Consider the following 18,470-nt stretch of genomic DNA (forward strand, 5'->3'; position numbering starts at 1 on the left):
GAAATATACTACAAGTGATATAGGAGGGGCTTGTGAAGGAAGAGGGGGGAGGGGCGGATATGTTTGATTTGTGTTATTTAGGATATATATATATATATATATATATTGTAAGATTGGGGGGATCAGACTGTAGTGCGTATGACGGACTCACCCGGACAGAGGCTTTTGGTGGGGACTGAATGCTCGCCTCTTGCCTTGCGATCATGGGCCCTGGCATTTGGGGGGAACGGTGCTCTTTGTGAGCTGTATGCCTGGGGACCCTGTGTATGCCATATTAGAGTGGCTGAGTCATACTGTTGGGACATACAGTGTAAGGAGATGCTAATGTCCTCACCTCCAGCCCTCCTGTCTGTTCTCCTGCTATTGTGTGAAGATGTCCTGTGTTTTACACTTATGATAATGTGTATTGTATAGCAGGTGAGCCAGGGACGTGACTCTACCCTGAAAGGTCATATCTATGAGTCGCCCAGTCTGGGTAAATGATTAGTTAATTAGCTCATGTTAATTTATGTTCTGGATGCCTCCTCTTTAACTGTATATAAGTTGTATCCTTGGTTCTAATAAATACTCCATGTTCAGCAGACAAACAAGTCTCGTCTCGTTGTGTGCTTGAGAGCAGCTGGAATATCTGATATCTATATCCAGACTGATAGGAAGCGGTATATGACGCATGCACTCAAGCCGAGTGTGGGACATTCCGTTACAGTGCGTTTTCATTGAGTGCGCCAGTGCAACATTTTTAAGGGCGAGGTGCCCGACTTTTCTTTAAAAGAACGGAAAAGTTTGCAAAAGACATCAGTGGCCCACCCAGGGGGTTCCACTATTAAGGCCCGTACACACGATCGGATATTCTCACATAAAATCCCAATAAAATACATTAGTTTTTTGATGTAACATGAGAACATGTGGGGGAATTTCAAGGGGAATGAATACTTTTTCAAGGCTCTGTATATAGAGGGGTATGAATAACTTTTTCAAGGCACTGTATATAGAGGGGTATGAAACTTTTTCAAGGCTCTGTATATAAGGGGTATGAATACTTTTTCAAGGCTCTGTATATAGAGGGTATGAATACTTTTTCAAGGCTCTGTATATAGAGGGGTATGAATACTTTTTCCAGGCTCTGTGTTATATATTTCTCTTATTTGAATGCTTTAGTGGTGACTCTCCAATACAATGGCGATACATTTGGGGGGATATTTATCACATTATAGGGCTTTTGGCTCCATAGAAGTTGGAAAGTGTTTTAGTTCTGAACAGTTACATTGTAACAAAGAGAAATAAAGAAATAAATCTCCATCTCTCTGCAGATCGAAGATCCCAATAAAGCCAAGAACGGATTGGCGGGAGTCAGGTGCGTCTTACGATCGTGTGATGATTGGAGAATAAATAAATGTTTCTCTCGGCACAGAACCACGGCGAGGCAATGGGGTCCATGTTCTAAAGGAGTAGAAAACATCACTTTGTGTCTATTTGAAAAATATTTGCATTGCCATTGGTCCAGTGAATCTGAATTTACATTTATTCAATGCAAAGTGGAGAAAAAACAAATGTTCTTTAGGCTGGGGGGGGGGGGGGGGGATAATTTACTATGAGCCGTGGTGAAATACTGCATTATGGCCACTAATGAGCTGAGGAGCAAAGGAAATACACGCCGCAACTTTGTAACAAGAAATACAATTTGGCAATTCTAGAAAACGCTAGAGGGAATTAGCAAGCATCCGGCTGCCCTGCCACAAAACGACATCTTCTGGAACGCCGCCATGCCTGGAGGAGTGAGAGAGAGGTGGGGGTGGGTAGAGCCAGGCTACCTATACCTATTGCTTATAAACAATGTTACTTTGTATCTCTCTATCTCCGATATAAATGATGATCATAAACAATGTTACACATTTAAGCGCTTTGTTATAACAGCCATGATGCCTCCAGTCCCCCCTTAGTCCTAGTGTAAATACGCCTCCAGCCCCCCCCCCTTAGTCTTAGTGTAAATATGGCTCCAGCCCACCCCCTTAGTCCTAGTGTAAACACACCTCCAGCCCCCCCCCTTAGTCCTAGTGTAAACACACCTCCAGCCCCCCCTTAGTCCTAGTGTAAATACGCCTCCAGCCCCCCCCCCTTTGTCCTAGTGTAAATATGGCTCCAGCCCACCCCCTTAGTCCTAGTGTAAAACACACCTCCAGCCCCCCCCCCCTTAGTCCTAGTGTAAACACACCTCCAGCCCCCCCTTAGTCCTAGTGTAAACACACCTCCAGCCCCCCCTTTGTCCTAGTGTAAATATGCCTCCAGCCCCCCCCTTAGTCCTAGTGTAAATACGCCTCCAGCCACCCTCTTAGTCCTAGTGTAAATACACCTCCAGCCCCCCCCCCTTAGTCCTAGTGTAAATATGCCTCCAGCCCCCCCCCCTTTGTCCTAGTGTAAATACGCCTCCGGCCCCCCCTTAGTAGTAGTGTAAATACGCCTCCAGCCACCCCCTTAGTCCTAGTGTAAATACGCCTCCAGCCCCCCCCCCCTTTGTCTTAGTGTAAATAAGCCTCCAGCCCCCCCCCCTTTAGTCCTAGTGTAAATACGCCTCCAGCCCCCCCCCCCTTAGTCTTAGTGTAAATACACCTCCAGCCCCCCCCCCTTAGTCTTAGTGTAAATACGCCTACAGCCCCCCCCCCCCCCATAAACTGGATCTCACGTATAAACTCGCAATCATTGGCTCATTTCTGATTTCCTGTCTCTTGCAGATCATCAATTTGCTCCCAGAAACGATCTACAATCTCCATATTGCTGATGAAACGATCAATGTTACCAACAACAACGTATCGAAATATCTCACCCAGAAAAGAGCTTTGTGAGTGGATTCATTGTTGCGTTTCTAATTTTGGCCAACCCCCCCCCCCCCCCTCCCCCTGAGAATAATAGATGGCGCGCCGATCCTTCCAAATCTTAAATTAATTGTTTATTCTCCCTCCAGCACCAAGCTGACCGTGACTTACAAAGATGGCGAATACACGATCGATCTCGATCTCCTGACTTTGGTGCCGCATACACAGCAGTGCTGAGGAGGTCAGTAACATTTTGGCTTTTCAGAGAATCCTACAGCCCCGCCCCCATTATTGATAGAAGAATCCATTCTGTTTTCACTCTTAATACATTTGGCCCGATTCACATACATCGGCGCATATTTTGCCGCCGTATGGTTTCTCTTTACGCTACGCCGCCGCAGCGCAGCCAGAGAGACAAGCACTGGATTCACAAAGCCAGTGGCCCGATTCAAGAAGCAATTGCGCCTGTGTAACCATAGTTACACAGCGCAATTGCTTACTTGCCCCGGCGTAACGAATGCTCCTATTCAGGAACCTCGTTACGCCGACTGCAGCCTAAGATATGCGTGGCATAAGGCTCTTATGCCCGCATATCTTAGGCTGCATTCTTGCGATGGCCGCTAGGTGGCGTTCCCGTTTGCTCAGCGTATAGTATGCAAATTGCATACTAACGCCGATTCACAACGTTACGCGAGCCCTGCGTACGCAGTTTACGTCGTTTCCGTACAGCGTTTTTCGCGTAAGGCTGCCCCTGCTATTAGCAGCACCAACGTTACGTATACCTGTCGTTCCCGCGCGTTGCGAAATTTCAAATTTACGTCGTTTGCGTAAGTGATTCGTGAATGGCGTGGACGACATTCACGTTCACTTTGAAGCAAATGACGTCCTTGCGACGTCATTTGCCGCAATGCACGTCGGGAAAGTTTCCCTGACGGAGCATGCGCTCTACGATCGGCGTGGGAACGCGCCTAATTTAAATATTCCCGCCCCCTACGGATCATTTAAATTGCGCGCCTACGCCGGCATTTTGCCGGCGCGCCCACGCAATTTACGGAGCTACTGCTCCGTGAATCAAGGGCAGCGAGTAAATTTGCGGGGGCGCAGGGCAAAAACATTGCCCTGCGCCTCCGTAAAAAATGCACAAATCTACCTGAATCCGGGCCTTGCTGCCAAATCTGCGCTGGGTTTCTTAGACGTAAGTCCTCGTAAGTGGAAGTGGGCGTGAGCCATGCTAATGAGGCGTGACCCCATGCAAATGATGGCCGAGCGCATAGATACGAATAACGAACGGCGCATGCGCCGTCCTGGACGCATCCCAGTGCGCATGCTCAGAATCACGTCGGAACGAATGCCTAAGATACGACGGATCACTGCCTATGACGTGAACGTAACCTACGCCCAGCCCTATTCACGTACTACTACGTAAACGACGTAAAAATACGACGGCTTGAGTTCCCTGGTCCATACCTTTGCATGGTTGCGCCTCATATATGGGGAATAACTTTACGCCGGACGTACGACTTACGCAAACCGCGTATATTATGCGTCGGGCGCAAGTACGTTCGTGAATCGGCGTCTCTCCCTCATTTGCATATACGAATAGAAAATGAGTGGGAGCGCCAAATACGTCCAGCGTAAATATGCGCCCTCTCTCCGCCGGCGTAGGCAAGTTACGTCGGTCGGATGAAGCCTATTTTCTGGCGTATATCTTAGTTTGAGGGCACGCGCACAGATACGACGGCGCATATTTGCACTTAGGCGGCGTATCTCGAGGTACGTCGGCGTAAGTGCTTTGTGAATCCGGGCCTTTATATATAAAAAAAATTAAATAGAAAAACGTACAAAGTTTTGACCTATAGAAACAAACCGACTTCAGGAACAAAGCAGTATAATAGGAAAGCGAAACAAAGTTATAAACATCAAACAATCACAGAAACATTTGTGGAGTCCGGACCTCGAAGATCCCAGGAAATAACATCGGCCAGATTCTCAAAAGAGTTACGCCGGTGTATCTACAGATACACCGGCGTAATTCGAAAATCCCGCCGGCGTATCATTGTTTTGTATTCGCAAAACAAGATACGCCGAATTAGGCTAGATCCGACTGGTGTATTCACTTACACCGTCGGATCCTAAATGCAGTACTACGCTGGCCGCTAGTGGCGTTTACGTTCAGGTTTCATTTGACTATGCAAATTAGCCTGATACGCCGATTCCAAACGAATTTGCGCCGCGTCGTCGTCGTTTACGTCGTTTCCATAAGCGTAAGGTTACACCCTGCTATATGAGGGGTAACCTTACGCCAGTCTGCCGTATGCCATGTTAAGTATGGCGTCGGTCCCGCGTCGTCTTTTTCCGTCGTTACGTCGTTTTACTAACTTGTCCGCGAATACGACTTTATGACGTTTTCCGTCGTGAGCTGGAGCATGCGCACTGGCTATTTTTTAGCCCGGCGCATGCGCAGTTCGATCGTCGCGGGCCGCGCTTAATTTGAATACAAGCCGCCCCCTTTGAATTACGCGGCCATACGCCGGGCCATTTACACTACGCCGCCGCAAATTACGGCGCAAGTGCTTCGCGAATACGGCACTTGCTCCAGTAAGTTCGGTGGCGTAGTGTAAATGACTTACACTACGCCTACGCCGTTTCTTAGAGAATCTGCCCATCATTCTTAAGAAAAAAACAAATAATATAAAAAAAAATATATATAAAAGAAAAACACACAAGACATTTTATGGTTACACAACCAACACATCGCTATAATCTTTTTATATGGACTATAAACTGAAGGACCTTATGAATAAATGGTTGTGGAACGAATCATTTAAGTTTCAATTATTTCTTATGGGGAAATTTGCTTTGATATACAAGTGCTTTGGACTACAAGCATGTTTCTGGAAAATAATTATGCTCGCAATCCAAGGTTTTTTTTCTGTATGTATTAGATCAGCATCAGCTGTTGGCTTTTTCCATCTCACATGTGAACTTTTCTAACCAGGTGGATGACACCAAGAAAGAAATAAAAGCCTACAAGGTGGAGGACATCGATGCAAACAGCGTGCACGTGGCGTGGCAGATCCCGCAATACTTCCTGCTGAGCGCCGGAGAGGTCATGTTCTCAGTCACCGGCTTGGACTTCTCCTATGCCCAGGTAACGACTGACAATAATAAGTCTCACCCTGCACCTGCTGGAAGGTGCCCATGGGGGTAAAAGGGGGGGGGGACTCCACCCAGAAGTGATAATTCCATGTATGGTGGATGATGGGGCATTGAACTACCTGACGGGAGACTCTACAACTGTGCAAGACTGACCGGAAGGCCGGAGGGAGGATTCGGGATTGGGGTTAACCTCAGATGGTGAAGTTAGTTGCTGGGGGTGAAGGACTGAGTGTTGTGGGTTTTCTTTTAAGGATATAGTTTGTGGTACCCTTTGTTAGTGACACCCCCCCCCCCCACACAGCCGCCTTCAAAGGAATGTATTACAGTGTATAAAGGAATACATAAAGCCGGCAATGTCAGATTAGATTCTCGGCACTGAAGGTGCTAAATGTTGACTCGTGACCGGTTCTCTTTGTGTCTCCCAGGCTCCAGCCAGTATGAAGTCCGTCCTCCAGGCCGGGTGGCTGCTCACTGTGGCTTTCGGCAACGTCATCGTGCTGATTGTGGCCGAGGCCGGATCCATGGAACAGGTAACGTGAACTCTCAACTTGGATACAAATGTACAAAGATAGGAGTCTGCATACAGTTGGCGCCCCGCGTGGGGCTTCCATCCCATCACTTTTATTTTTTGCTGCGGTAATAAACTTTGCCGGTGGCGGATATGCGAGGCGAGCGCCTACTGAAGTAACAAATTATTAAAATGATTTTCCAATGATACCTTCTAAAACCCATCTGTCCCACCGCCCATTCCTTGACTCCTCACTCTCTTGCAGCACAAATCTTCCCTTAACACCCAAATCCCACAACATCCGAGCACTAATTACCCCCCCCCCGGCCACACAAATCCCCAAACCCTCCATCTTTACTCCTAGTACAAATCATTCTTCTCAAATTCCCCCCTAGTGCAAATCCTCCCCCTATCCCCCCCTCCCAGCTCAAGTCCTCTTCCCCCATCCCTCTCCCAGCACAAATGCCCCCCCGAATTGACTCCCCGGCACTAATCCTCTTCCTCCTCCAAATCCTTCTTCCTATCACAAATCCCCCCCCCCCCACATTAAAATATCTGTACAAATTAACCCTCCTTGCACAAATTCTCTTCCTCCAATACTCCCTCCCAGCATGACCCCTGTGACGGTAGTAGAAAATATCCCCGTCAAGCATTCCCTTCTTCCCATAAAAGAAAATCACCCAATATTCCACGAGGAGGAATATTCCTGGGATCGCCGAATAATCCATACATGAGCCAAAGCTTAATGCTGGAACAAGACACTCTTTAATGGCAGCATTCTCCTAGTTATATACAGTTTACAAGCTAATCATCAATCAAAGAACAATGAAATCTCCACCCCCTTTTCACACACTGGGGCTCCCATACAGATTATAGTAGACACTCTGGTGCGACCCTGTACAAGACACATTTCTTTAGATAATGACATCAGTGAAGTGAATTACTAATTGTAACAGAATACGTTATCTAGACAGCTTGGCTCCTCATACTACAACGAAGAATAATTAACATGAGCCAATTATCTAATCATTTAGCCTGACGATACAATACACATCTCTTAAGGGTAAACATAGATCAATTACCCTTTAGAATAGAGAGCTGGCTGGTGATGGGACATTAGCATTTCAACAGTCTGTTATGCAGAGGAATGAGTCACTCGGGTCCACATGAAATCACCTTCTACACATAACACACAGACATTAAAATAGCAGGGAGAGAATTAAACTGAAGCATATAGGCAATTGCATAAAAGTCCTTCACAACCCCCCTCCCCAAATCATCCATTCTAGCACAAATGCCCCCCTCCCCAAAAAAAATCATCTTCCTAGCACTAATTTTCCCTCCAAATCCATTCTCACAACACAGATCCTCTCAACCCCCTCCCACGCAAATCCCACCTCAATCTCCCTTCTTACCCTAAATCCCCACCCCCCCCTCCAATTCACCCCAAGCACTAATTATCTCACCCTCCAAATCCCCCCATTTCTGAAAAATCCTCGTTCCCCAATCCAGCACAAATTCCTCCTAATCACTCCTCCTAACACAAGTCCCCACCGAATCATGACCCTAGCATGAATCCGCCCCCCCCCCTGCAAATCCTCCCTCTTATCCTTTATCATTTTCACCTCCAAATTCCTCCTCCTAGCAAAAATGTTCCACCCCAAATCCCCCCTCCTTGCACAAATCCCCCCTTCAAGCACAATTACTTTCATCCTTTTGCGATTTCCTCTCACTTCCCATTGTGTCTCCTGGATAAGAAGTGAGACGCCCCCCACCAATCCGTAACTGAAGAAAAAATAAATTTTGGCTACACCCCCCCCACAAATCCAAAACTGAAGAAAAAATACATTTTGGCTACACCCCCCCACCAATCCATAACTGAAGAAAAATACATTTTGGCTACACCCCCCACCAATCCATAACTGAAGAAAAAATACATTTTGGCTACACCCCCCCACCAATCCATAACTGAAGGCAAAATAAATGTTGGCTACACCCCCCCCCCCCCAACCAATCCATAACTGAAGAAAAAATACATTTTGGCTACACCCCCCCACCAATCCATAACTGAAGGCAAAATACATTTTGGCTACACCCCCCCAACAATCCATAACTGAAGGCAAAATACATTTTGGCTACACCCCCCCCCCCCCCAACCAATCCATAATTGAAGAAAAAATACATTTTGGCTACACCCCCCCCCCCCCCCCCACCAATCCATAACTGAAGAAAAAAACATTTTGGCTACACCGCCCCCCCCCCCCCCCCCCCACCAATCCATAACTGAAGAAAAAATAAATTTTGGCTACACCCCCCCCCCCCCCAATCCATAACTGAAGAAAAAATAAATTTTGGCTACACCCCCCCCCCCCAATCCATAACAGAAGAAAAAATACATTTTGGCTACACCCCCCCACCAATCCATAACTGAAGGAAAAATAAATTTTGGCTACACATCCTACAATACGGAATACTGAATTTGCATATATTTATCAGCTGACCCTCCTTCTCTCACCTCGCAGTGGGCGGAGTTTATCCTGTTTGGCGCCCTCCTGGTCGCCGTCTCCATCATCTTCTCCATCATGGGATACTTCTTCGTTCCGGTGGATCCCAACGACCTGAAAGAAGACGACGACGCGGACGATATGAAGAAGCCAATCCCCGACTTCTATGAGACCGGAATAGACAACGTGGAGGAGAAGAAGACGAAGATCTAAAATGTAGCAAAACAGAAAATAAGCTAAATGTAAAAAAAAAATGTGTTATTGAAAACTTTGTTCTATAAATCCGCAATTCTGCTCTTCTTGAGCCTCTCTCCCCCCCGGATTGGACGACTGCTGACCAGCCGCGTATGTTTTTCTGGGTCATCCCCATCCCTTCATCCCTCTTCACCAAGGACTTTATCTTTCAGCCCGAAGGACACCCAGCTGTGTATGAGCCAAAGGAAGCTGTATATAAAATCAGCTCATTTTATTGATCCTCACAAGGGGGCGCCATATAGCCAGGGCAGCTGCTAGGGTGGTACAGGCAGCCCTCCCGTACCAAGAGCTGGGCCTAATTGGATTAGTGAGTGGCCCACAGAGCCCCCCCCACCAGAACACCCTGTATATAGACTGTATACACAGTGTTGGGGAAGATCGTGCCCTCCGTGCCACCATCCTGACCTCAGCAAGAAGTGCCAAGGTTTCCATGGTGATGGGGGTGCCGGCCACAGTCTCACAAAATGTAATCTGGTGGATGGTGGGCTTTGTTTGGCATATGCCAGGTACGTGGTCAGTGATGGGTGAAGGGACTGAGGGTACTGATTGCTAGTAGAGGCGGGCACAGCCTGAAGTAGGCCAGTAATATAAGGAATAATGGGAGGCCAAGGAAAGTCCTGACCCCTGCACTTTGTACATAACACACACCTGACCCTGCACTCTGTGTATTAAACCCTCCCGGACCCTGCACTCAGTGTGTTATTATCCACTCTTGACCCCCTTACACTCTCTACACTACACACCCCTGATCCCTGCATGCTCCGTGTTATCTACTGCTGACCCCTGCACACTGTATATTGCATACAACTGACCCTCTACATGCTGTGTTTTACACACTCCTGACCCCTGCACTCTCTACATTACACACCCCTAATCCCTGCATGCTCTGTGTTATCTACTGCTGACCCCTGCACACTGTATATTGCATACAACTGACCCCCTACATGCTTTGTTTTACACACTCCTGACCCCTGCACTCTCGACATTACACGCCCTTGATCCCTGCGTTCTCTGTGTTATCTACTGCTGACCCCTGCACTCTGTATGTTGCACACACCTGACCCCTACATGCTGTGTTTTACACTCTCCTCACATTACATACTCTTAACCCCAGCACACTGTACATTACATACTCCTTAAACATGCACTCTGCACATTACAGACACCTGATCCATGCATGCTGTGTTTTAAATGCTCTTGACCCCTGCATTCTGTACATTACCTGCTCACTGACCCCAGCACTCTTTACATTACATACTTCTGACCCCTGCACATTACATTCTTTTGACCTCTGCACACTGTACATTGCATACTCCTGACACATGCTCCCTGTACTTTACACACAACCGACCTATGCATGCTGTGTGTTAAATGCTCTTGATCCTTGCACCCTGTATATTGCATACTCCTGACCGCCTGTACACTGTACTTTACAAACTTCTGACCCCTGCACATTACAGTCTCTTGACCCTGCACACTGTACATTGCATACTCTTGACACATGCACTCTGTACATTACACACAACTGAGCCATGCATCATTCATGCTGTGTATTAAATGCTCTTGACCCCTGCACTTTGTACATTACATACCCTTGGCCTCTGTACTCTGTACATTACATACCCCTGGCCCCTGCACTCTGTACATTATATACTCCTGACACCTGCACTCTGTACATTACATACCCCTGGCCCCTGAACTCTGTACATTACATACTCCTGGCCCCAGAACTCTGTACATTACATACCCCTGGCCCCTGCACTCTGTACATTATATACTCCTGACACCTGCACTCTGTACATTACATACCCCTGGCCCCTGCACTCTGTACATTATATACTCCTGACACCTGCACTCTGTACATTACATACCCCTGGCCCCTGCACTCTGTACATTATATACTCCTGACACCTGCACTCTGTACATTACATACCCCTGGCCCCTGCACTCTGTACATTATATACTCCTGACACCTGCACTCTGTACATTACATACCCCTGGCCCCTGCACTCTGTACATTACATACCCCTGGCCCCTGTACTCTGTACATTACATACCCCTGGCCCCTGTACTCTGTACATCGCATACTCCTGACACCTGCACCCTGTGTATTACATACCCCTGACCCCTGCACTTTGTTCATTGCATACCTCTGACCCCTGCACACTTTACATTACATACTTCTGGCATCTGTGCTCCAGTTTTAGGCACAATCCACTGCACAATTTTGTCACACCGCCTCATTATACTCCTCTGCATGGCCAAGAGAGGGGGAGCCTGTCACGTGGGCTGCACAGGATCCATGACTTCTAATGGCGGCCCTGTACATAGCAGTGGGTTTTATCACAAACAGTAATACATATGAACACAAAATCTCATAGGCCAAGCCACTCGGATAAAGTTAAGACAGTCTATTAAATTAACTTTATTTATAAGACTTGGAGGACAATATCTCGTGTGCATAGATCATACGGTTCGGGTTACAATACCGCCCCCTATTGAGGATCACTAAATTGGGCTGATTTTGTTGCACTTTCATTGATTTCTTCCATATAAGTGGAAAAAAAGATAAAAAAAGAAAAAAAAAGATAAAATTGATGTATCTCTTATCGCACTTTTTGTTGAAGCCCAGAGAACGTTGTACGTTATTTTGTGCCCTTTACACAAGAAGCTGCTTCGTCTTCTGACCCGAAACATAATGCACTTTATCAACCGATCTGCGTTATGAAATATATCTACTATTACTTTGTTCTGTCATCTCTGTTGTCATTTTAAATCATGGACATTGTCAAAAATAAAATAAATTCTTATATTGTTTATAAATAAAAAAAATATATAAAGTACAAGAATCTGCGTGATTTCTGCGAAAACATTTTGCAACATAATAATTTGTTCACACCCAGCGCTCACGTCTCGGCAGTGTCGGCCCGTCCATACGAGACGCAGGGGCGCTGCACCCCCTAAACCATGCGCCCGGACCCTAATTTACATGCAGGGCGCCGGACTCATGGATTCCAATGGGGATTTTTTTTTTTTAGAAGCATATGATTAGTGCCTGAGTGTCAGGTCACATGTGGCCAGGTGACAAGTGCACCCGTTGGGTCAGGGATGCACCACAGGGTAGTGAACCCTATAGCCGACTGCTGCTATCAGAGGGGAAGCGTGAACCCAAGATCGCCAGGGCCGGGGAGTCTAAGACCCAGCTTTGTGTTCACCAGAGCCTCTAGTGGTGAGGATGGCCTTTGCCGCAGCTGGATCCAGGTCGCAAACCTCTGGATCCCCTAGGCCACACAGAGACAGAGGGGAAGCAGCAGGCAGGACAAACGGTAGTGATGGGTAAGCCGAGGTCAGGGCAACAGGCAGACTAGGGTAACCGAGGGACAGGCAAAAGGTCAAGGGCACAGGCAAACAGGAGAAGTCAGGGACGAGCCAAAAACGGTACACAGGAAGGTAATCGTAGCACACTGCAGATAGGAACTTAAAGCAGGGTTCACCCAAAAAAAAAAATATTTAACATGACATTCAGCCGAGTTGTCAGAATGACAATCGGCTGTTTTTTTTTTTTTATCTCAGTGCCGTACAGTAGTCAGACTGGGTCCAGCATTTGTAGAGGTGATCCTGTGCAGTGCGTCCTGCGGGAGGAAGCCACTTGATGAAGGAAGCCAGGGGAGGACCTATCTTGGAGAGGACCATGTAAGAGGCTGGTATCTTGGGAAAAGGATGCACCATACTCTGAGAGGCTTGACGGTGGTCGCTGTCAGATAGGGTGACCACATTTCCAAACTACCATTCAGGGACACCTCCTTTCCCTAAAATCAGCTTGTGCTGTAACGAATCACAGAACAGTGATTGGACACAAGAGGCGGGATTTATGATTTCTCCAATCACGGGGATTGTGCTCCTCCAGGCTTTCCCGGCCAGAACAAGTACTGTCAGTGAGTAAAGCGGTGATGTGGTGGTCTTTTTTGGGGCATCAGATTGGCCCGGGGGGGGGGGGGGGTTGGCTGTGTCAGTTTCCTTTTGGGTATGAATGTGCCCGGGACAGACCTTCAAAATGCGGGACTGTCCCGGGCAATCCGGGACATGTGGTCACCTTACTGTCGGATCTAGAGTTCTATCAAAGTTAAGCTGGAGAGATCCAGGTGCTGAATCCTGTGTCAGGGGATTCTGGACCGAAAGTGTCTCCTCATAAAGTAAGATCTGTGGCAGAGACTGGACTTTATTCCGTGCGCCATCCCGGCTGCTGGGCCAGTGAGAGGGACCCATCCGGGGAGCAATACCCACTCTGGCTCGAGTGGCGACGAGAACTGTTATGCTGGAAGCAGGAGTGTTTCCTATGTGTGATTATACACCTGAACCTGCCTACCTACCTACCTGCCCTTCCACCCCATTCTACTAAGTTCTACAAATAAATCCCAGAACAGGAAGTGTATTGTGTTGTCATTGCAATCCTTCAGACTCTCTTTTTCACCCTGGACAGCGAGAAGATAGATGTAACGTGCCACCCAGAAATACTCAGCAGCTCCTCCGGGGGTAGTGCTACATATATATACAGGGCTTTTTTTCAGCAGGAACGCGGGGGAACGCAGTTTCGGCACCTCCAGCTCTGAAAGTATTTAATGGCAAGGGGTGCTGGGTGTACTGCAGGGTCTATTGGGGGGATCTATTGTTCTGGGAGGTCTATTGTTGCTGGGAAGGTCAGTTGTTGCTGGTAGAGGATATATTGTTGTTGGAAGGGCTCTTATGCTACTGGGAGACAATTGTTGCTGGGAGACATCAACTGTTGAAGGAGGGGTCTATTGTTGTTAGCTGGTCAGGGTCTATTGTTGCTGGCTACAGGTGATCTTTTTTACTTCCTATCATATACAAATTACTTAGTACCACTTGACACTTGGTTCTGAATCCATTACTGAGAGGTGGGTAGGGGGGTGGAACCACGGAATGGTGCTCATAGATGGGTAGGGAGTGGAACCAAAGAATGGTGCTCAGAGCTGGGTAGGGGTGGAACCTAGGAATGATGCTCAGAGGTGGGTAGGGGGTGGAACCAAGGAATGGTGCTCAGAGGTGGGTAGGGGGTGGAACCAAGGAATGGTGCTCGGAAGTTGGTAGGGAGTGGAACCAAGCAATGGTGCTCGTAGGTGGGTGGGAGTGGAACCAAGAATGGTGCTCATAGATGGGTAGGGAGTGGAACCAAACAATGTTGCTCAGAGGTGGGTAGGGGTGGAACCAAGAATGGTGCTCAGAGGTGGGTAGGGGTGGAACCAAAGAATGGTGCTCAGAGGTGGGTAGGGGTGGAACCAAGGAATGGTGCTCGGAAGTTAGTAGGGAGTGGAACCAAGGAATGGTGCTCGTAGGTGGGTGGGAGTGGAACCAAAGAATGGTGCTCGGAGGTTGGTAGGGGGTGGAACCAAGGAATGGTGCTCAGAAGTTGGTAGGGAGTGGAACCAAGGAATGGTGCTCGTAGGTGGGTGGGGAGTGGAACCAAAGATTGGTGCTTAGAGGTGGGTAGGGGTGGAACCAAGGAATGGTGCTCGGAAGTTGGTAGGGAGTGGAACCAAGGAATGGTGCTCAGAGGTGGGTGGGAGTGGAACCAAAGAATGGTGCTCGGAGGTGGGTAGGGGGTGGAACCAAGGAATGGCTCGGAGGTGGTAGGGGGTGGAACCAAGGAATGGTGCTCAGAGGTGGGTAGGGGGTGCACACAACAGGTGACTCGGAAGTAGGGAGTTCCTGCACCTATTCTCTGAGAAAAAAAGCCCTGTATAATATCCCAATAAGAGGGGCGGGACCTCTGTGTCCCGTGATGTACTCCAAGAAATGGATTTTACAGGTAAGCTGTTACTTATGCTGCTGCTGCTGGGAAGAAGCTGGATGCATTGCTTGAAAGCAGAAATTAGGGGCCTGGAGGAGGACCAGAGGAGGGCTGGAGGGCGAGGGCCACATGAAATGGCCTGGAGGGCCGGATTCGGCCCGCGGGCCTTGTGTTTGACACCTGTGCCTTAGACGCTGGTGAAAAAACGGAGGTACTCCCTGGATAGGAGGGGGACTTCCTGTCTTTTGAGTGTACCAGTGTCCATTCACCTATAGGTGGCGTATAAACCCACATAGTTATGACTGTGGTGCCGTGTGTCCTGTGATGTACAAAAAAGAAAGTACATCCTTCTCTGCTTCAAGAAAAAGTGCGATAAGAGATGCATCAGTTTTCTCTCTTTTTTTTTTGTAAATCTTTTTTCCCACTTATATGGAAGAAATTAATGAAAGTGCAATCATGTTATCAAACAAAATTGTAATTCTCACGAGGGGGCGCTACATAGCAGCGGATTTTATCCGAACCGTATGATATATGCACATGAGGTATTGTCCTCCAGTCTTATAAATAAAGTAAATTGTTTTTTTTATCCAACAAAAAAAAGTTAATTTAATAGACTGTCTTAACTTTATCCGAGTGGCTTGGCCTATGAGATTTTGTGTTCATATGTATTACTGTTTGTGATAAAACCCACTGCTATGTACAGGGCCGCCATTAGAAGTCATGGATCCTGTGCAGCCCACGTGACAGGCTCCCCCTCTCTTGGCCATGCAGAGGAGTATAATGAGGCGGTGTGACAAAATTGTGCAGTGGATTGTGCCTAAAACTGGAGCACAGATGCCAGAAGTATGTAATGTAAAGTGTGCAGGGGTCAGAGGTATGCAATGAACAAAGTGCAGGGGTCAGGGGTATGTAATGCATAGGATGCAGGTGTCATGAGTATGTAATGCACATTGTACAGGGCCAGAAGTGTGTATGTTTTAGCGTGCAGGTGTCATGAGTATGTAATGCACAGAGTACAGGGGCCAGGGGTATGTAATGTACAGAGTACAGGGGCCAGGGGTATGTAATGTACAGAGTACAGGGGCCAGGGGTATGTAATGTACAGAGTACAGGGGCCAGCGGGTATGTAATGTACAGAATACAGGGGTCAGGGGTATGTAATGTACAGGGTGCAGGGGTCAGGGGTATGTAATGTACAGAGTACAGGGGCCAGGGGTATGTAATGTACAGAGTACAGAGGCCAGGGGTATGTAATGTACAGAGTACAGGGGCCAGGAGTATGTAATGTACAGAGTACAGGGGCCAGGGGTATGTAATGTACAGAGTTCAGGGGTATGTAATGTACAGAGTTCAGGGGTATGTAATGTACAGAGTTCAGGGGTATGTAATGTACAGAGTACAGGGGCCAGGGGTATGTAATGTACAGAGTACATGGGCCAGGGGTATGTAATGTACAGAGTACAGGGGCCAGGGGGTATATAATGTACAGAGTACAGGGGCCAGGGGTATGTAATGTACAGAGTACAGGGGCCAGGAGTATGTAATGTACAGAGTACAGGGGCATGTAATGTACAGAGTACAGGGGCCAGGGGTATGTAATGTACAAAGTGCAGGGGTCAAGAGCATTTAATACACAGCATGCATGATGCATGGCTCAGTTGTGTGTAATGTACAGGGTGCATGTGTCAAGAGTATGCAAAGTACAGTGTGCAGGGGTCAAGAGAATGTAATGTGCAGAGGTCAGAAGTTTAAAGTACAGTGTACAGGGGTCAGGAGTATGTAATGTACAGGGTTCAAGGATCAAGAGCATTGAACACACAGCATGCATAGGTCAGGTGTATGTAAAGTACAGGGAGCATGTGTCAGGAGTATGCTATGTACAGTGTGCAGGGGTCAAAAGAATGTAATGTGCAGGGGTCAGAAGTATGTAATGTAAAGAGTGCTGGGCTACGTGAGCAGGTAATGTACAGAATGCAGGGATCAGGTGTCTGTAATGTGCAGAGTGCATGTGTAAGGAGTATGTTCAGGGCCGCCATCAGGAATTATGGGGCCCCTTACACAGCTTCAGGCATGGGCCCCCTGTAGCAGAGAACCGGGGGGGGGGGGTGCTGCCACCTGAAATTGAGAAGCGGGGGGGAGGCCCTTTACAAAAAAACGAAGAAATAAAGAAAAATATATATAAAAAAAGGAGGGTAGCCATCCGGGGCCTTCTGGGCCCTTTAATAAAAAAATGTTTTAAGGGGGTTGCCATCCGGGGCCCCTGGGGACCTCCGGGCCCTTACAGGTGTACTGCCTGTACCCCCCTGATGGCGGCCCTGAGTATGCTATGTACAGTGTGCTGGGGTCAAGAGTATGTAATGTGAGGAGTGTGCAAAACACAACATTTAGGGGTCAGGTGTGTGCAATATACAGAGTGCAGGAGTGTAATGTTGAGAGTGCAGGGGTCAGGAGTGTGTAAAACACAATGTGTAGGGGTCAGTTGTATGCAATATACAGTGTGCAGGGGGTCAGCAGTAGATAACACCGAGCATACAGGTATCAGGGGTGTGTAATGTCGAGAGTGCAGGGGTCAGGAGTATGTAAAACACAACGTGTAGGGGTCAGTTGTATGCAACATACAGTGTGCAGGGGGTCAGCAGTAGATAACACAGAGCATGCGGGGATCAGGGGTGTGTAATGTAGAGAGAGGATAACACACTGAGTGCAGGGTCCGGGGGGGGGGGGGGTGTAATACACAGAGTGCAGGGTCAGGTGTGTGTTATGTACAAAGTGCAGGGGTCAGGACTTTCCTTGGCCTCCCATTATTCCTTATATTACTGGCCTACTTCAGGCTGTGCCCGCCTCTAACACCAATCAGTACCCTCAGTCCCTTCACCCATCACTGACCATGTACCTGGCATATGCCAAACAAAGCCCACCATCCACCAGATTACATCTTGTGAGACTGTGGCCTGGCACCCCCCATCACCATGGAAACCTTGGCACTTCTTGCTGAGGTCAGGATGGTGGCACGGAGGGCACGATCTTCCCCAACACTGTGTATACAGTCTATATACAGGGTGTTCTGGTGGGGGGAGCTCTGTGGGCCACTCACCAATACAATTAGGCCCAGCCCTTGGTACGGGAGGGCTGCCTGTACCACCCTAGCAGCTGCTCTGGCTATAAATAGCGCCCCCTTGTGAGGATCACAAAAAGACAAGCTGATTTTATATAGAGCTTTCATTGGCTCATACGCAGCTCGGGGGCCAGGGCCGTCTTTAAGGCAGGGAGCAAAAGGGGCAGCTGCCCTGGGCCCTGTCAATTTTGTGGGGCCCAAAGCAGCTGCCTCATACTTGCCAACTATCCCAGTTTAAATTCCCTTGTCCCTTGAAGTTTTAGTCCTGTGCTGTGTCCTGATATCTCAGGTGTGAAGAGCTGCTGCTAAT

At 47.9% G+C, this 18,470-nt stretch overlaps 1 protein-coding gene across 1 annotated transcript; it reads left to right on the plus strand.

The window, feature by feature from the left end:
• The first annotated feature begins 4,416 nt into the window (after positions 1 to 4,416).
• On the plus strand, positions 4,417 to 9,198 carry LOC120944459 (solute carrier family 15 member 2-like). The gene is made up of 4 exons (XM_040358518.1): positions 4,417 to 4,444; positions 5,756 to 5,961; positions 6,395 to 6,499; positions 9,000 to 9,198. The coding sequence occupies exons 1-4, from the start codon at positions 4,417 to 4,419 to the stop codon at positions 9,192 to 9,194; spliced, it is 534 nt and encodes a 177-aa protein (XP_040214452.1). The 3' UTR covers positions 9,195 to 9,198.
• The last annotated feature ends 9,272 nt before the right edge of the window (positions 9,199 to 18,470 follow it).

Source organism: Rana temporaria, chromosome 6, assembly GCF_905171775.1.
Source record: "Rana temporaria chromosome 6, aRanTem1.1, whole genome shotgun sequence".
Lineage (NCBI taxonomy): Eukaryota > Metazoa > Chordata > Amphibia > Anura > Ranidae > Rana > Rana temporaria.